The sequence below is a fragment of the Strigops habroptila genome, chromosome 12 (assembly GCF_004027225.2).
Source record: "Strigops habroptila isolate Jane chromosome 12, bStrHab1.2.pri, whole genome shotgun sequence".
Lineage (NCBI taxonomy): Eukaryota > Metazoa > Chordata > Aves > Psittaciformes > Psittacidae > Strigops > Strigops habroptila.
This window is the reverse complement of record NC_044288.2, coordinates 19,934,578-19,955,782: the sequence shown is the minus strand read 5'-3', so window position 1 is coordinate 19,955,782 and position 21,205 is coordinate 19,934,578. Positions and strand designations below refer to the sequence as shown.

At 36.4% G+C, this 21,205-nt stretch overlaps 1 protein-coding gene across 2 annotated transcripts in view; it reads right to left on the bottom strand.

Moving 5' to 3' along the window:
• The window catches only part of GABRG2 (gamma-aminobutyric acid type A receptor subunit gamma2), a 69,061-nt gene extending 55,902 nt beyond the window's left edge, over window positions 1-13,159 (bottom strand). The window contains exon 1 of one of the 2 annotated variants that reach the window (XM_030504404.2): window positions 12,278-13,159. In XM_030504404.2, coding sequence (XP_030360264.1) covers window positions 12,278-12,384 — 107 coding nt within the window. In that variant the 5' untranslated portion in view covers window positions 12,385-13,159. The remainder of the gene's footprint in view (window positions 1-12,277) is intronic. The other variant, XM_030504406.2, reaches the window with a different exon arrangement.
• Window positions 13,160-21,205: the final 8,046 nt, after the last annotated feature.

Here is a 21,205-nt window from a genome sequence, read left to right as displayed (position 1 = left end):
TGGCATGACAGCAATAAGCTTTAAAGGTGAGTTGATACAAGGCCAAGCCGTGAGAAGCAGCTGCTACCACCTGACATTACTGGGTCATCTTGAATTAGTCCATTCCTAGCTGTGGGAGCTCTTTTTAAGAGATATAAGCACCAGCTACATGTGGTGTCACTTATGGAGATTGCACTGGTGGTGAGCACTGAGGCAAGATCTGTAAGTTATTTAGGGTAGCTGCTCAAAGCATCATGGTAACTAAGAATGCGTGAATTGGAAAAATGCAGGTGGTTTCAGACCTCATTTTCTGTGGGTACAGAGAAGGAACCATGATGCTTCAGAGATTTTGTTGGTCCTTTGAGGATCTTATCCAAACTGCATAATCAGAACTTCTTAAAAACAGAAAGAGTCTTTTCGTGACTCGAGCAGATGCCAAATGGGACCAATCAGGTGAAGATGGAGACCTGAAAACCTGGGAAAAGTGCAAACCCTTAAAACTAATGGAGCATGAGCAGAAGCTAAAGAAGAATAAAGATGTTTTACTAATCATAGCGTATCTCACACATGGATAAATCAGTCTTCAGCTTCCCTTGCTGTGGTTCCAGCAGCTTTTTATGAGCTACAGACTTGAGCAGAATAACTGGCAGGGTATTGATGTGAAGAAATTCCACTGGAAGCCAGTGAAGCAAAACTTCTACATGTGCTTTATCCTCCTGAACCCCTTGGGAATTTGGCAAACATACCTCAAAATTTGTTAAATAAAAACAGATGCTGTTCCAAGCCCTATAGTATTCCAGGAGACATTACCAGTGAAATAATTTAGATGAGAAGACATAGCTGGAATACACTTGCTGGCAATGTTGGCATTTTTTGCTTGTATCTGTCAGATTTTCCAGGATTATGCTTTTCATCCTGCCAGCTGCTCAGTATTCTCATCCTGGTGTTGGTAAACATTTAAACACAAGTGAAAGTGCTTTCCTGGAGGAAGGCTTGAATTCTTCAAACCTTGCAGAATTGAACCCCAGTTTAGCTGCCTCAGCCAGTTTCCCAAGATGTCATTGTAGACATGATGTCTCTGTTAAACAAATACGTGCTGTTTGGAATTCTTGCAGATAAACTGAGAAGTCCTATTTAAAATACATACTACTTATTATTGGACATTATTTGGAGATTAAGCTTCTGATTTTTTGCATTAAATCCTTTCATTACTGTTTTATTGAGGAGCTCAGAACATTGCGTACGCAGCTGACAAGTGCAGGTAATAAATGTTTCTCATTTTTTAATCTGAATATATATTGCGTTGAATTTAATCACCTCTACTGCTTATCTACTATAGAGAGATTAAGAGATAGTGCTTTGGGGACCATAACAGAAGAAATGATTTTACAGATATAGTATGTTACTCTGCCCCTCCCCGCCACTTAACATATTATAAAATTAAAGCTGGAAACAATTTTATCTTCTAATACTCTCCAAAAGCCTTCACATGCTCAGAACTTTTCCAAAGTTACCATTTGAGCTAAAATTCTTGGTTTCTGGCCAAAGATTAATTTTATTTCAAAGCTTAAAATAAAATCCACTTTTTGAAATCTGTAAGGCTAAAATTGTTCCTATTTGCGTTTAAAATTAAATCTGTATAGGTTTGTTTTCACACATCTAATTGCTCGGTGACTGAATAGTAAATTCTGGAACTCATTAGAGAAATAATCCATGTAAAGAAGTATACCCAGATATAAAAGTGATTGGCTATTAAGGGGTTAAAGTGTATTAAGTGGGTGTAAAAGTGGTTGGATATTAATAGCAAATAATTTGGAATTGATTAATTTCTGAGAAATGAACTCTCTCTAGATGCAGTGGTGGCCTGTAGTGAGAGGAAAGAAACACTGTCCTCACCTTTGTGAACTAGAGGTGTCTTAGTTTTACAACCTTTGACATCAAGGAGGCAGACTTGTAGATCAGTACCACAATAACCAGTGGCAGAGAAAAATGTTTTCATGTTGTTCGCCATTGTCTCTTAAATATGGTGTTAAGAGGCTCATTAGTTATACTGGGCATGGAAGTTAAGAATTTGGCCCGAAAGATTTGTGGTGACTCTAATCTCATGTGCTGCCTTAGAGCTTTATTAAGGTTTTAAGTCATTTTAAGTGCATGCTTTAAGTCTTTAAAGCAGCTTAAAGCATGCTTTAAGTCTTTAAAACAGTTTTCTAGCATTTCCTTTAGAAACTAGGGAAATAAAATTAAAAAAAGCCATTATTAATGTAATGTTGATTGTCCTTGTCGCAAAGAGCTTACAAATATCCAATATGTTTATTCAATGCAGTGTAGTCTTTGATACCTAGTTAATTGTTTTGGTCCAATAAAAAACAGCAATATTTGTGATTATATTCTAAGGTCCTCCAGGTATTTTACCAAGTGTTATATTAACCTTCCCGTCTTCCAAACCCTTCCGAGAAAATAGTGATTTCTTGACTATGTTACAAAACAAAATTGTAATACTAAAACATATTTGGGTTCAAGCCCTCACAGGCTGTGCGAGCAACATGCATTATTTCAGTTATGTATACAGAAGCCAGAAGGTGTCTTTGAGGTCTTCAAGTTCAGCTACTGAGAAAGTACTTGGCAGCGTAGATATTATTACATGGATCACAAGCCTCAGCTTCTTCCAAGACATCTTACAGCATGACCAGTCAGTAGCAAGGGAGTTATTTTCTCTGCTTCTCCCGCCTTTTACTACATGACTAACAGCCACTACCAGCTTTCTCACCTGTGTTCTTATATCAATGTGACATGTCCCTGGCCTTTAGCTTCCAAAACATATACACTATCATCACTTCAGGTAAAAGGTTGCCTCGCATTTGTCATCTTTGTTAATTTGATCATAACTCATCTTTCTGAATCCCTGGTTTTCTATTCGAAGTAATAGCAGACTACTTGTCACTACATTAAAAATGCTGTATGAGTCCAGCCTTCATAATTCATTTCCACATCTCCTTCAGTTCTGCCTCCTTCTCACAGTAACTGTACAGCCTTTCTGGACTCCTAGCTAAAGTTCTTATTCTCTGTACTAAGTAACTCTGTAAGAGCTAATAGAGCTATTCATCTGTATAAGGTGACTGTACAAGCTGACTGTAGTTTTAATTATATGTCAATTATTTAGTGACATTCTTCATTCACTGACATTTGTGTGCTATTTGCGTTTGGTGTGGTATCTATTTGGGCAATGGTTTCACAACTGTTTTGAAAATATTGGCCATGACCACAAATTAGCATGAGCTAATGACCTGCACATAGAATTAGATTATTGAATGGTTTTTAAGCAGGTGGTTACTTCTCTGCACACAGAGGCAATTTGGATGCCTAAACTTTGGAAGAATGGCTTTTAGGTCTATAAAAGTAGAAACTAGAGATGTTGTTCAGGATATCAGAAGGGGAAAGATGTTTGCAGACTCTTCGATGAACTGTTCTCCCTTGCTGCATCAGAATGTGCTGTACACCTATTTGAAGCCTTCTTAGTGTGAATCTACAGTGTGATGTCTTTTGTGTCTTCGTCAGTTTTTTGGAGAGGAAAAGCAGAGTACATCCTATACCACCCTTTCATAGTGTGTGCATGAAATGACCAAGAGATGACTGATCACTTTATCTGACCATTCCGAGTGTAACTCATTCTGTTTTGATGACACTCTTTCTCCAGCTTTGTCAAACATATGCATGGATCAGTAGGTCCCAGAAGTGCATTATCGCTTAATAATACATTGAATAATGCATTGATTATTGATTTATTAGTTTAGTAGGGCTTTCTAGCATTATCTCATTAATATTAACTTTTCTTAATTGTTCTCTTTCTCATTCTTCCTCTTGCTATCTCTTTTTCTCTGTCTTGAAAAGTAATCTATGGGTATTAGATGAAAGTGGAATTCACTGGATAATCCTCAATCTGTTGCAGCAGGCAGATTTCTATTTAGCTCTAAAGGTATCTTACTACAGATTAACAAAAGCTTCAAATGACCAGAACATGCTATTTGTGTTACACAATATAACATTGAATCACTATTGAAGGAAAACATTCACTTTATCATATCACCCACTGTTTTTCAGGGAATTGTGTCAGAATGTTTTTTTGAGTTTGCATGAGATCCCCTTTAAGATGCATTTCTTAACACTGTATAGAATGATAGGTGTTTTTCTGTAGAACGTGGAGCATTCACAAGCTTAAGTTAATAAATAGCTCAGAAAAAAGCTAGCCTTTTATCTCAAGGGTTCACACCAAAGTTCAAGATGACATTGAGTAAAAAAATAATTCCAAACATAATTACCTGCATCATTTAGAAAGAGCTAATGCAAGCATAAAAAATAGATATCTTCTCATTTCGTTCTTTCCAAATGCCCATTATTATCCTTCATTTTGTTTAAATTGTTTATTTTTTGTGTATTGATGTTTTATTTCTGGTAATAATCTATATATATTTGCTTAGGTTTTGTAAAGATGTTTTTTCTTTAATGTTTTGCTGGCTGTCTAAGAACAGATGAAAGTTCTATCTTGTAAGAGTAATATTTAGTCTCATATACAATGGCCAGATTTCACAGCTAGGCCTACGCATTGTGTTGTACTTTACCGAGAATGTGTGAAAATGTCCTTCTACTAAATCTGAAAAAATAGAATGGATCCTGTAGGTAAGAAAATCTGACTTACACATTAGTGATTTTCTTTTTTAAAGATACTAATTTGTTACATTGAGATTCTTATATAAATTACTGAAGTTCTATTACCTGCTGCCACTTTGCAGTAATCTTAATCTAACGATTACTCTGGGTTGCATCAGCTATGTATTGTGCCATGTATATTGAATCTGGCAGGTGCCAGTAGCAGAAGCTAAGAGCAAAAGATCAGGGTAAGAATATAATGATGCTTCCCTGGTAACATCTCTTCGGTAACATCTCAAAAACATGCAGCTAGAGATTTCCTGTAAGGAAATGTTACCACTGAGTTTAACGGACTTTGAAGTATTTTTCTTCTTTTTGAATCCAAATGAATCTTTGGGCTCTGCATTACCTCACTGATTAGAAAGAAAACCTTTTTTGTAAGTTTTCAGGCAGCTAATGATGATTTCACTGACTATACCCTTTATGTAAGAGAAAACAAGTAATGCTGCTGTAGTCAACTTTTTCTGTGTTGCTTAGGACATCACATGAAAAAACATTATGCAGCTGAGGTAGTCATTCACATGGGAAGGTGTTTGCTACATTTCTCTTCTGCTTATGTAGTCACTGATGGTTTTCAGCAGCATTAAAGCCTCCTTTTTTTTCTTTTTTTGACAGTACTTGTGTTAAAAATATTACTCAGTTATATAAATAAGAGGATATCACTGTGTGTCAGACTGAATACTGGGTATTCAGTCTGACAAGACTCACATATTAGCTTCCTGTCAGAACTATACAAATACCCCAGAATCCCACTACATGTAATCCTCAGTGTTCTTTCAATAGCTTTCTTCAACCTACCACCTTCTCCCCTCTTTTACCTCACTTCGTCTAAGTCAGTTGGCAGGTGCTGGGACTTGTAAAAATGTATATCCACTATCTCCCTCTTCCTACTCTTTTTTCATATGGATGAAAAAAGGAAAAAAGAGATTTTTTAAAGTTTTTTGTAAATTTCGCACATTGAAGGAGATGGTTACACATTCTGATATAAATGAATTTCTAACCACTTCATATGACAAGTTTAAAAGCATGTAATATTAATTTCTTTTTTCCAAAGATAAAACTAAATGCTGTTTCCTCCACCTTCTGGCTTAGTGCAAAGCTGAATTTCTTCATAATTGGAAGAATCAAACAAACAGGTTACTTCTGGACATCACAAATAAAAAACTGGACCCAATTCAAACAACAGCAAAGCTCCAACATGCTGAACTCAAGTTCTTCTGAGCTGGGAGCTCACCTAAATAAAATATCTGAGCGAAAACACACCTCTATAGGTGTACACACTAGGTGAATTCAGACTCTCATAGTAAAAGATCAGTGCGTTTAGAATAGACTCTTTCTGCTGTTCCTTTCTCATCTTTCCTTCAACTAAAATAGCACTTCAACATTTTTTGTGCTTTAGATATATCCACTAGGGGCAATTGTAGTCCCTAATTTCATTAGTTCTCAACAAGTTTGGTTTAAGTCTTGTTCTATGAAGTAGACTCTTCCTTACACGGTAATAATTATAGTTATCTTTCTCTGGTGATGGCCTCTTTTTTTTTCACCAATTTGTGGTCCTTTCCTGGGATATTCTGCCATCTTTTTATTCATCATATAATAAATGTACCTTGTTCTAACTAAACAGCCTCACCTTTAAGCCCAGAAGTATACCTCCACTTCCAGTGAAGTTACCTGGACATCTATTTCTATCTTCAGTTGTCATATCTTTTCTTAAATGAGATAAATAACATGTCTCTTAGTGGCACAAAGCCTCCCTAGTTCATGTTCAGAACTTCCATTCACAGAAAATGCGCTCTGTTCTTGAATGGAGAAATTCGTTTATGTCCAGAGGGCCAGGACAAGACCTGTGTGCCAGTTAAGATCAATTTACATTACAGTCTGTGGGATGAAGTGGAGTGTAAAGTTTAAGCTGATCTTCTACGCAGAATAAAAGAGAAGGAATGAAGGTAAAAAGGTGTTCAGAGGTATTGTAAATCAGTTAGCTGGAATGTAGGTTGAGAGCTTTCTGCAAGAAAAGAAAGCATTATGCAGTGTATGAAACATTTCTTGAAGTTTCTTACTAGTTATAATGTAACTTTGGGTTATTTCCCAGTTCTGATTTATGAAAGCATAGCTACCTGTAAGAATTTATACTGTGTAAGTCCTGGCTTTTCCCTCAGCAACAGACTGCAGTGGGTCAGGCATTACTGAGAGGATAAAACTAGGCCTGACATGAGGAGATTTCTAAAACTGCAGAGATTTTCAGTGTTAGGTGTAGGATAGGGTGTTGATTTCTTAGTAGACATAACAGGGAAAATGGCAATCAAATCTTACTGTTAGTGTTAAAGGGAATTTGTATTGCAATATATGTTCATTAGAAAAGTGCAACACTTGATAGGCTATGAAGCATGAACATTTAAAAAACTCACTTCAGTTCTAACATCCCTATGTCAATTATTTTTTAATGTGTATATTTTCTAAGCCCAAATTCATATTAAGCAAGCCCCCAGTTACCATTGTATTCTTCACTGCCACTCTCACATAATCTGTGTCTTTTTCTGTGTAAGACTGTGAGTGGGGCTGCAGTAAAATAGTTTGTAAAGCAGCAGTTCAGACTGTACCAATGAAGCAGAGAACCACAATACTCTCTAGTTATTCTACTGAATGTTTATAAAAAGAAATAAGCAGATGACCACCCTAATAGAATCTTTGTGTCTAGGAATATATCAAACCTGTATTGCTAGAGTGACTGAACATAACAAGGGAGAGGCTGCAGGGTACTGAGTGAGCTTCAAATGAGCTGGTGCATCTCCACGTTGCAGGACAGTGTCTGTCAGAGATATTAATCTCAAGACTGCTTTGGAGCTTACTTGAACGTATCTCTACAAGGGACTGTGCTCATCAGTACAGATATACTCTGAGCAGGCATCAGAGGCAGAATAGGAGAAAAACATCAACTTTCCGATAAGCATGTGCATGTTATTGCTCACCTGTGTCTAATGCTTTATCTAAGCCTTTAATAATTCATGGTTTTAATTTACAGATCAGTTCTTTGTTGCAGAAGGTGCTGGTCATTACTTAAGTACATGAGAATTTAATTGTACCGAGTCTGAGACTTGGTGTAAGTTTCCTTTGACCAGGTATTTGCTTCTTTTCCCTTCATCTGTTCACTCCTGTCAGACTTCTTCCCTTTAAAATTTTTTTGCAACTGCTACTGAATTTCTTGACGTGTGCCAACAGAGCAAATGTAGCATAAAGATGGAACAATGTGACCACAATACAAGTCAACAAGACATTTTTTTCCAGATCAGCACTAAGTCATGAACAGTTTAAGCTTAAGACCCCAAAGCATGATTTGTATGGCCATGAATAAGACACGTAATATGAATCATATGGGAAATATTACATTAAAAGAGTAAATTAATTTCCTAAACTGTTTTACTGTAGTTAGATTATAAAAGTTTATCAGCAAGTTTCACTTCTTGGATTTTCAAGGATTTAAACTTTCTGAAAGATTTTCCAGCATCACTTTGTGCATTCTATTAGAGTATTTTGGAATAGCTGAGTTTTGGCATGTGTTAGGGTTAGGTGGTTTAGTCACCAAAGCAGAAGCTACTTAAAGAGCTTAAACCACATCTCCAAATCATTATGTAATTGCAAGTAGGGAAACAGTGTCTGTAATCTTTCCTACCCTATCAAGTTATTGATAAAGAGATAGGGAGAATTTTACTGAATTGTTCAAATCTACTTAAGATCAGTGGGTTTGGTAGTCTTTTTATTACAATGCTATTTATTCCAAGTTTCTATCCCACCATTACAGCTGATAGCAGTCCGAATGCAGCGTGGCTTTGAAAAATTTAAAGGCAGTCTCACCCTCCTTGCTACCCCTGAAATGTTCAAGTCAAATGCAGCCTCATACAGCCTCATACAGGCTATATATCCATACAGCCTCAGCTCTGCTGAAACAAACACTGTGGTATATAGGCCAGTCAGCACTAAATATTCGATTTCATAGTATTGTAGGCAAGGATAAAGTCATAATGTAACAGCACCTAGATTCACATCTTCTGTCATGACACTTCTCTAAAATGGACTATTCCTTCTGAGTAGAGAAATTGTCTCTTGCTGAGCAACATCTTATTCCAATAATGCTCCAAGTGACCTCTGACTTAATATTAGTGCTAGACAGTGCATGAAAGTATTGGAAGCTAGTGTAGGAATAACTACAGCTGCAGGATTAATAGCAAACTGATGTTAGCAAGCTTTACAGTAATTCTAAATGACTGTTCAGCTTAGGGATATTCATGCCCCTTTTAATCTTTGTTAGTATATTGCTTATCATGCCCCTTTTAATCATTGTTATTATATCACTTATCACACAGTGCAAGAACCCAACTGACACTGCTAAGTGCTTCACAAGAGCAAAACAATTTTATTTACTCCCAAGTTCAGTAATTTACTGCTAAAAATACGTATATTCACATAGGAACCAAACTATTTCAGTGCTGAAATGATTGCTTTATTTCTGCCTTTTTTCTGATCAGTCTGGAGAGTTTTCAGGTTTAGGCATCTAGTTGCAGCATAGGAACATTGTCATGGCACTACTTGGGCACTAACAAGTGAAAAAAGGAAAACTAGCTAGTGTCCAGGATTTCACATGTGGACATGGCTTTGTGCTGTGTTCCTGTGATTTTTGCTGACAACTCCTTAAAGCTAAGCATTACGCAAAACTGCCTAAAAAAATCTGTATGTAAATAATGTGCAGAATATAAATCTATTTGAAACTTTGCTGGTACGTGAGCTCTATTACATGTAACATGTTAATTACTGATTATATGTGAAATAAGTGTAATCAAATAATTATTTCCAATTAAACCCTTTATTGAGGTGTGCAAATATCGAACTATTTTATTTACCTTTTAAAAGTGTTTCTCAACCCCAAGATTGCACAGTTTTCAGACGTTTGGAGTTTGGTTTGACTCGTTTTCACTGAACCACAGCTTCAGCCAATATGCTGGACTGCAATGCTACTGCACTAGTCTGAGTGGTAAGGTGATGGGGGAACTTTATGCAGTAAGTTTGCAGTACGGTTATGAATGGCAAGAAACAAATTGGAAAAAAGCACTTCCTGAAACTTTAGTGTGCACAATTGTAAGGGTGCACTCTGTGCATGTGATTAAAACTAATACATACAAATATTGTGAAGGTAAAATACTGCAGATCTTTAATATGACATTTTTTCTGAACTCACTCAGATCATGGTTTGCTGAAGTCAATGCCAGAATTTTAGCTACTTCCATTAATGCCTGAATGATGCCTTAACTTCTCTCGTCTTTCTTCAACCTTTTAAATATCAACAATTGCACAACAATTAATTTTTCTACATAGTATTTTTTTGTATTAATAGGGAAAAAACTTCTGCACAATATTGGTAATCAGTTTTTATGCATTCAATTACTTTGATCAGATTCTGCAAATACTTAAACTTTTGTGTGTTTTCTGATTGATGTCACCACATTTATTCAGCTGCATAACATGGAGCATGTATGTTAGTGTTCAGTTGCATTGGCCTTTCAGAATTTCTGTGTCCAAGACAAGCAACACATAATATAGAGATATACCCCTCCTTATGAAGTGTTAGATGAGTTTTTAACAAAGAAAAACTTTCATCCAGCATATAAATAAATGGTATCTAAGTTCAACTTCTGTAACTCTGTTTTGGTCCATGAGTTTCCAAGACTAATCATAAAGTTTCTTTTACAACAGTAGGAGAAAAGTGTCCTGATTATTAGCATTAAAATCACGTTGACTCATTTAAAATATTTTCGTAAAGCACTAAGGATAATTTTCCCCTTTACTTGTAACTTTTTAAATTTGTTTCTTTATCTATTATTTATTCTTTAAAATTATGAGGTCAGGAAACTGTCAGAGGGAACCATCTTGGCTATCAGATGGCTTTGAACAGAAAACAGAACATTTTGCTGAGATAAAACTTTAATTTGCATTATGAAGTTTCTTATAAAGCTTATGAAATAGTTTTGGCAAAATTCCTCTCAGGCTATGTTATTCTGAAAGATGAGTGAAAAGAAGGAAGTGTGTTAACATAAATATCTGGGATTATTTTAGTGGAAGCTTTATGTCAAAATAATCTGAGACTCTGTTCATGAGATCCTGTCAAAGCTCGTTTTTCATTGCTGTATTCACATGGTAATCATAAACAATTCTGTAAGGATCAGAGACACCTTGCACCTATCTTACTCCCAATAACAAATTATCCCTCAAAAGAATCCCTCAGAAGTATCCCTCAGGGTAGGCTCACCAAGTTTTCTTTCACTTTCTACTCTATTTTCAACTATTTTAAGTTCCTTTTCACAGGAATTCTTCACAAAGTTCTTTTTGCATGAAGAAAGTTACTCTAAAACCCAACAACTTTTAATTCCCTGGCCAATAATTTTGGCCTATTTATTTTGCTTAGAAACAAAATCCTATGACTGCAGCTGCAAAGTCTGCTATTTCTCAAACAAATAAACAAACAAAAAAGCAAACACAAAGAACTCACTTTTTAGTGTGGTAGTGTCCAGGTAAAAGGAGAGGAGAAGGGAGAGGTAAATTTGAATGAGGAGCGAGCCTGTGTGAATACAGCATTAGTAGAAAAGAGAGTGGGCACTAACTTCTCTGGTGTATCAATGGCAACATGGCTTACACAGCTGTGAGGATATGGCACTTGAAAGGCCAGGTGCTTTGTGATGCAGTGCTACTTTCTCATCTAACCTGCTAAATGCACAGTCCACAGATTTTTGCAGGAATGTCTGGTTCAGCGTAGTGCTTGGCACTGCAGCAACACTCACTCCCCCTTCCACTTTCTACTCATCCACATGTAAACTCCTTCTTCCTCTGCTGTTAAGATTTTTACCTCTTTACATCTATCTATACATACACATATGCAGCATGCACAAGTTGTCTTCAACCAGTACATGTGTCAGTGGGGGGGTGAGTGCTATTGTAAACATTTGTCTCATACGATCATTGAACAGTATTACATCCCATTGCTTGTTCCATCAGCATTAAAAGCATTTCAGTAACAGGGAAATGCAGGCAGCCGCTCTGCCTGTCTTGGAGGCTTGTGCAGGGATCCGCATCTCTGTCCTTGGCCCTGGATCCCTGCACTGGCTCCTTCCCGAGGGAGTGAGCGGCACCTCAGAACCCGCAGCCGGGCACAGCCATGATGTGGCTGCTTAGGTGCAAACAAGCAAGAATGCACTGACATTCTACCCTCAGAACACAGCTGTATTATAACTCCATGCACGGTAGCAAACAGTAAATCAGAGATAAAAGGCTTCGGTAATATGGCATCAAATTCTATGAGGCACCCGGCATGTACCACCATCATACACATCCACTGCTTACCCTCCCTGTCCATTTCAGAGCGACAACAATTGTAAGAGAAATAAAACATTGTAAGATCTCAGCTGCTAGGAGATAGATGAATGTAATGCCATGATCCAAACCTCCGGCATTCTCACACAGCTCTGCAAATTTGCAAACAGATTCTTCACCCCCCAGCCCTCCCTCTCCCCCCCCACCCCTCCCAACAGAATCAGAAAGCACATCTTACCACTGGATGAGAGAGAGGAACAGAAGTGCCCACACCATCATTTTGAGCGAAAATGCAGGATTCAAGAATGCAGTGCTCCCCAGGCTTGTTGGATTTGAAGGAATCATCTCTTTTTCTCTCCCTCCCCCCCCCACCAAGTTTTTTTCCCCTTTCCTCTTGGTTGCAGATGGATCCGTCCCCTTCTTTAATTTTTTTTTTTGGTAGTGGTTCTGCCCCCCTCCCTACCAGGTCCCGTCAGTGGGATGATACATTGCGCCCAGCTGCGGGAATTAATATGCAGGGAGACAGAAATTAGATCTGCACAAGCCCTTTGCAGATATAATCAGAAAACGTCAGCTCAGGCATCAGGCAGCAGCTTCCAAGACTAGGGGAATAATATAATTGGGAAAAAAGGGAAAAAAAAACCCACAACAACCAAACAGCAAAATCACAGACACTCACAGAATAAAAGCAGTCCAGGAAAGAAGAAACACATACACATGCAGACATTTACAGAACCACTCAAACGCATGCAACGAAATCCGATCAAGCAATAGAAAGAGTAAATGAGAGGAGGAAAAAAAAAAAAAAGAGAGAATAAAGCAATGGAGCTTCTGCCTGAATGCAGATTAACTCTGAGGTCAAAGTGGAAATGATGCACTCTGCTGCAGCACAGATTAACACATGCGTGGTGTCAGCCGGGGTGCTTTTTAACCTTTGATTACACATATGCAGGCAGCCTGGATTTTCATTTTGGAGGCGAGAAGGATTTGGCAGGCATAAAAAGGGAAGTTGAAAGGAAAAGCTTGCCCTATGCTGCTGAGCATCCTCATTTTTCTAAACAGCCTGGAAATCGTGGTTGCAAAGGGGGAAAAAAAATGAAAGGATGGATGGGGGAGTGGAAAAGGGAGGGATGGTTGTTGCTAAGTAACTCAGGAAATGGTAAAAGCAGCATTGGTGGAGTCAATATGAATGAGGTGATTTAGTGTGTGATAGGATTAGGGGGAATATGCAAGGCTTTTATCTCCCCTCCCCCTAATAAAACCAGGCTACAGAGACACAGGAAATGCTTCCTTGCCAAAGGGGAAACACTAGATGACTATATGAGCTGGACGTTGCCAAATTTTGGAACCAGAATTGCAAGTTCCATTGTCCAAAAGTACAATTTAGCAGCTACTAGTGAAGTAAAAAATTCAGGGAATTTCATGATTTTCCAAAGTAAGACCACCTCAGTCTAAAATAGTTACATGACCTACAATAACTAATTTTTTATTTCTCAATTTTTTTTTATGACAAAACCCAAAGCAAATATAGACAGCATCAAGCCTCGCATCAAGCCTCTCCAGTGCTGTTTTATGAACCACGAGACTGAAGTGCAAACATAATCATCAGGACTTGGGAGATGTGACATGACATTGTTTCAGTTCAAAGCCCATCTTTCTAAAACTCAATGGAGAAATAAGAAATAATTTTTCTAAAGAACGCTTAAATGGAGAGAAACTGAAATGTCCCTAATAGAATAAAAGCATCAAAATTTCTCTCTGGACTGAGTGTAGTCTGAACCAAATTTGACACACAGATCCTGCTCAAACCTGCCAATACCCAAATGAATTTGGTAATTCCCAGTGTCCAAATGCAGAATGAAATTTATCCATCAAAAATAAATAGTAGCAGTAGTTGATGTCCCAAATAGTCAAAAAAGATAGATCCAGCCCTCAGCCATCAAGATATTTTTTTCTTTTATTTCCAAACACAATACATTTTAGTACAGCAATAAGCAATAGATCAATATTCTCAGTTCAGTGAAATACATCTTGGCCCTTGGATAGTTCTGCGATTATTTGTGTCCATATCTAATGCTGTCACTGTATTTTTATCAGTGTTTCCAAACAAATAACAAGTTATGAACCTGGTTCTTAATATTTCCAATCAATGGTCCTATTCTTAATTAAGTCACTTCAACAGCTTGTGTTTCAGTACAGCCACTTCAGAGATAAAAAGGTGTAAAATATTCCAAATGCTCTCCCTGTATCTCTCTCAGTATATGTATCTGTATGTATGCATATTCAAACATCAACATTTGCTCGTGGTTCACTCCATTACCTCTTAACGTGAAACTTTTGTGATTTTATTGCTGTAATCTCTCTCATCACCTATCAAAACATTCCTTTGAAGGTTAAAAATGCTGTGTACATTTTGATAAAGGAATCAAAATTGTTGATAGCTAAGAATTTGAACTGTGCGAATAGTTATTGTATTAGCTATGTATTAGCAACTGTGTCTGCTGTAATTTAGCAGCTTTACACTGCACTTTATTTACTGAAATTTGTCCTGTAGCAAAATGTTTCACATCCGTCTTGTCTGAAAATAGTTGCTGGACTTCCTACAAAATTGTTATGCACTTTGACTCCAGAGGTTCAGCTCGTTATCCTTGTTGAGAGGCAAGGGAGCTGTAAATGGAATTTGCTAGTGTCAAATCTAAAGAGTTTCTTTCAAGTTTTCCCGTCACATAAAGGGTATGTCAAAATGAGTTAGATTCTGTAATACTAACCTTTCTTAGAATTCACTGAGATGTACAGAGACATGGGTCATTGATAATGTTATTCCTGTAGGTATTTTAATAGCTGTGCCTTCTATTCACATTCTTAATTGGACATCAGTAAGTTTTGATGGGCAAGCATAAACTGAAGCTTATTGTGTAGACTGTTCTGCATATTAAAGCTTGCATCACCATTTTATGATCATTTTTTCATGCATCTACCTGAATTTTATTTTCAGATGTGTGCAACTGACAGCTTAGGTAGTGGGAACTAGGGTCTTCAGCCTCTGATACAGTCAATGAACCACACAAAGGGCAAGGCAGGTTTTTTTAGTGCTCCTAGGTAGTAGATATCAGAGGTAAGATCATTTAGTATCAGAATACTTGACCAAAATACATAAAATGTGTCCACCAATAATCAAGCAATAACAATGTTGGCTGTAAGTAATTTCAAATGTAAAACTGGCCTTGCAGTTCTTTGCAACCTTGGCCTGAAGGAAGAGAAAACAAAACCAGGTTCTATGCTTAAGGTATTTCAATATTTTAATTTCTGGTTATGATTATAACCTTTGCTGGGAGGAAAAAAAATGTTTATCTGTAACAGATACAAGTGCTACAGAAAACAGAAATCCAATAGGCTGCTTTCTGTTTAAACACATATTGTCTTTGAAGCTCAGATCAGACAGCGATGTTTTAAAATTCCATCATAATAAATTATCACAAAGGACCAAGTTTACATGAGGACACTGCCTCATGCGAAATGTTTTCCTGGCACGTTTAGTGTGATAAACCAATCCCACATAGTAATTTGCCCCTGAACACATAAGTGGTATCTTCACAACAAATTACTTAAAGTTTTTTATGGAAAAAATGTACTATGAATAATAATTAAACAAAGAGATAATTGTTCCAAAACCATGCAGTCTATATCTAACCAGAATAATATTCACAAGCGTATTTTAATATACTTTGGTTGACAGCTTGTGCATTTACAAGTTGGTTCTCAGCTCCAGCTGATTTCCCTACGTGTATCTTTAAGCCCAAAGAAAACATGGCTGTTCCTTACTCTAAAATTATATTTTCTTTCAGATCAAATATTACATCATACTTTAACAAAAAAGACAAAAAGATATATTTGAAAAAAGCAAATGTGAATAAAAAAGTATTGTAAAAGATAGAGTAAAAAAAAAAAGGACACTGACAATGTCAACATAGATTCAAGTTACCCACAAAAAAGAACACTTTGTTTTTCTTTTATCACATGTTCGTATCTGGCAGTTCTGTTTCAGCTTGTAATTCCTTGTGTTGCTTTAGACAAAAAAAAACTTAAACAAAATAAAACAAACCAAAAATCCAACCAAAAATAAAATGCTAATTTCACTCTCTCTTGAGTGGCGTAAGATTTGGGTAAGAGGTAACTCGGTTTTATGGGTCATGTTAGGGATGGTTTCTTAAAGATACAAGAAGGAAAGATCTATGTAGCTAAATTATCTAGTGATGTTTTAGGAGGCTGTTCATTACATATCAAGTATTTTTTTGATGCTTAGAATATACATTAAATGTTTCAAATTATTTTTACCCAGAAATAAAATACCCTAGCTATAAAAAAACGCTTATGAGCTACATGAATCGACAGATCTTAAAAAATAGCTTGTTTAAAGCTATATATAAATACAGATTTTGTAGTACTAATGTTAACATTGATAACATTTTGGTTTCCTCCAAAATTCTCCCAGCATATTCTAGCCTTGGTGAAATATATTAATACTGAATTCCTGAGGAAGAGAGCATTCAGTATAAAACATTTCTTAGATGGAATTCTAGGACTTGATACAATCTCTCACCTTCCCTGTAGCCTGTCTTCTAACATAATTTCTGCTCATCAGTAGAGGTATTAATGTATATTAAAAAATGGAAACAATTAAAAATGAATCTTGCAAAACTCCTAGAAGAAAGCTAGCTCATGTTTTTATACATTTATTGATGTAGATATATGTTTGTGGCTGTGTATGGGAGGACGTGTGTGTTTCCCTATTAGTTTATTATCTCACTGATAAAGAAAATTCTGTACTAGAGCAGGAGCTGCCAGGTCTGAGTACTTACTGCCAGCTCAGTGGTCTGTGAGTGGACTTCTCATTTAGAAGACCTAGATGTCTAGTTCTCTTTTAATTCATGTTCACAAAATACAAATATTTTGTGAAGGAGTGGTATGGTGGTGAACCGAATAGAAAGTACACTCCTTAGTGCTAGACTAAGATCATAGTTTAGAGGTGATTATTGACTTCATGGGCATGGTATCTGGGCCTTTCAAAGAGGTTATTTTTAATCAAGTCTAACCACATTATTGCAACTGCATGGATTTATACATTCCTATCAGTACTGAGTAGATGAACTCAAAACTACAGTGCATCACGTATCCAAATACAGACCTGTCTATTTTGGCAGATGTAACTTAAATCTAATTATTTTTTTGTTATATAACTGAAAATAGTCATTTCTTAATATTGAATCTCACTGCTACTTTTCCCTGTTAAATGTTGGATGAAGGTGTCAGGCAAATTGCATAATGTTGTATAGAATATGGATATTCTAGATTGGCAAAGTAGGATTCCAGATGCATTTTATTATTTAACTGAAAAAGTATCATTGAAGTATTGTTTCAGTGCTATTTATTAGAATTGAGGCAATTTGCTTGAGCTGTCAGAATAAAAGAAAAAATAAGGCTAAAAGGGCAAAACCAATAATTCTTTCAAGAAAGCCATCAAGCTGAAGCCAACTTCTTAGAGGATTCAACCTACTACATGTTTTAAAAAGCCACAATCTCGTGCTGCTTAGTAAATTATTTTTTAAAGAATTATTTTAAAGCTTAGCAATTAAAAAAAAAATTGAATTCTTTCCTAAAATGTATATGGAGTGATATTTCAGGCGTTTATGCAAAGTGAATATTTGTCAGAAATATTTTTATTCAAACTGTTTCATCAGGTTTCTATTCCAGGCAATCACTTTCTGAGTATTTAACTTACAAAAAAAAAATATACTGGTAGCCGAAATACAACCACAACACAAACCCAAAATACTTGTGTTTGTTTATATGCTTTGTTCTTGTGCTAAAACAGTACAGAAAACAAGTTTTTGGCTAAGAGCTCTCTCACTGTACTTAGATTTACAAGTTCCTGCCAGCAACAGACTTAACAAATGCCATTTTGTGCTATAAACATCTAAGATTGTCTTGTCATAAAACTCTTCCAGCAGATTGCATTCCCCATCTCCCTGGCGCTGACCTGAGAAAGCTTTCTTACCCTGTAATATAACCCAGAGGACTCAGTTCCATTAGGCTAAATTCTTATAAGAAGAAATCGCCACACTAAGATTCTTCCAAGGAACACAATAATGGTTTTCTGAACAGTTTTATTAATGCCCAAGAGAAGTTTCTGCTCCACAAGACTTTCATAAATCTTTATTTTCAGGAGCCATATATCGATATATATTCATACTAGTCTTTAGCAGGGTTTCTTCTCACATGTGTTTATACTACATAAAGAGCTTAGGTCAAAAACCTGTGTTCAAACTATAGCTTCCTCACTATACTTTGTGCTAAATCTCTAAGTTTAAGGCCAGTGGCATTTGAAACCATCTCAGGAAGGCAGTCACTGCCTCCCATAGTCACACACCAAACTGAAGGGGAAAGGAGAAGATTTAAGTTGTCCTCCTCTCACTACTGAGACTGAAGAGTGAGCGAGAGCAGGCAGCAATGCTGCTGTCACTCCTGAGATGGTGCCAGAATCTTTACATGGGGGAATGAGGAAATCTGACTCACATAGTGTGTAGTTTAAGTAGGATGAGTTTAGTACTATTGTTTCAAGTATGACTATGATCAGTGGTCATTCAGCCTACTTACACACTTCTTTTGGAAGTTACCTTTCAGGACCTGCATGACATGAGTAAACTTGTAACTGCATGTATTATTTATTTAGTAATGGGAAAGGAAGAAATACGATGTGTATGGAAGCAGCACTGAATATCAAAGGGAAAAACACATTAGAATACTGAGGAAATAATTATGAGGGGGTACTTTTCAATAACTATGTTCTGGTACTTGAATATATGTGGATTGGAATGAAACCAAACTGGTATTTTTGAAATCATTTAAGAAACAGCACATTTGATGGACCAGTATGCTTGCAAATTCATTTTCATCTGTGTATATTCACAAAGAACAGGATTAATGTGTCCTGCAAATGATTTTTTTAATGTTCCAAAGCACTGTATATATAACAGAGGTCTCTCACCACTCAGTTATTTCATACTGCTAATGGCCAGTGTGCCATTTTATTAAAAGCAGTCACTATCACTCTATTTTGTAATAAGGTATAGGTGAGTGATAAGGTGAGTGATAAAAATGCATAGACTTCTGCATTTTTTCTTTAGTCGTTCAATTCAGTATTTTAATTTTCTTTATAAAAAGTGATTTTTTTTTATGCTTTTGGAAAATTAAAGATTTTTGTACTTAGCCTCACAAGCAACAACAAAAAGCATTCTTGAGGGTGCTAAATCTGTTCATTTAAACTGCAGACATCTACAATATTGCCTTTTATTACCAGATGAAAAGGTGGTTCATTCATTTATTGGTTTTCCCCAATCTATAATGTAACACCAGATACTTGGTTTCCACAAAAAAAAAAAAGACCTCAGCTATCTTAAGAGCGAATACTTCTTTCAGAATGAAGTATTTTATCGCTTTTGCCACAATTATACGTATTCTTCAGAAGATTCAAGTCTGCAAATTCCTGACAAGAGACCACAGGAAGCAGCTTGAAATGCTAAGAATAAAGCCTAAGCTCAAGTCTCACTAACTTTGATAAGAATGAAGAGCATGTTTAACTGCTGTCTGTAACATCACGATTATGTAAGTCCAGGCCTTAATTTTCACAAAGAGTTGCAGTCTTTTTTTTATCATTAACTCAAGAAAAGACCACTACTCGACAGAGAACAGTTTAACCTCAGAATGTGAGTTTTCACAATTGTAGTCACTATTTTCTCAGTAAAGATATTTTGGCTGTTTCTGATCTTCTCTCATATCAGAAAAGCGAGATCTAAAAGTGAAAAGGTGAGATTCAACCCTGACTTTGTTCATCAGTGAGTATTTTAAGACATTGGTCTCCAACGTCTGCATTATATTTAGAGCATTTCTATCAGACCCAGCCTCATTCACTTTTAGTGTAATTGTTATCCCTTTTGTATAGAAAATCTGATTTGACATACCATGTAGGTTTGACATTTTACTTACTGTTCGCTAACACAGAGTAAAAAGCTCTGTATTTCTATGCCAGATTCAGTATTTCCTTTAGACAGCTTACAGAATCTTAAGATCTGTTTTGATGTATCATTATTTCCCATGACTGCAATATTCAAAGTCTATTTCCATCAGCAAGGCAAGATCTCCTCCCCAAGTAAATGTGAGGAAAAACTTCCTGCCATTTGCATAAGATCACATTTGGGCACAGGTTTGCTGGCAGGACTTATGACTTACTGTTTTGCTCATGACTGTAACTGGTGACTGATCTCTCCCCATACTTATCTCGACCCATTAGCCTTTTGTTACATCTCTCTCCTGCCCAACTGAGGAGGGGAGTGATGGAGCAGTTGGTGTTCAGCCAGGGCCAACCCACCACAGCAGCCTATGCAGTGAAAGTCTTTTAGGCAGCCTTGCCAGAAGAATGTAATATCCATTCTGTATACCATTACAAATGGGTTTTGATATCTCCCTCCAAAACATTAATGGAAGTACTAGGTCATATAGAATGTTTTTTCCTGCAGAAAGGAAGCACTCTGTTCTCTCCTTTGAAGAAAGAGGAAAAACCAAAAAAAAAATCTGTGCTAAAGTGTTATATTAATTATGCAAGAGTAAGGATACACGACAGTATAAATAGTTATCCATACCGTATTCAACATCTGTTTTTCATGTCTACGTTTGAGTTACAAGGTTGGTTTAGTTTTTGTTCATGTTTTTACCTTTCTATAAAGAAGTCTCACAGTACGACCATGTTTTCTGTTCAGGGTGAGCTCTTTTGATCTCTATAAACAAACTTCCAGCATTTTGAAGGATCACATTCCATACAGTGGATGCAAATACACATTAGAAATGATACCAGATAACAGTCCGTGTGAGCTAGCAAGCAAGAAGCAAGCATTTTTACTCTGGACTTTTGCTATTGTGTATGATATTCTCATGAGCAAACTAAGGATAAATGTCTAGTTCTAGAAATTAGTTCTCAGTTATTTTCAGTAGTTTGCTTTTAAACTGGGAATGGGTACTGACTAGGATTCATCAGGTGCTTATTCCCTACTGTTTATTACTAAATATATTAATTAACGATCTGGATAATAGCATGAATAATAATCTTACTATA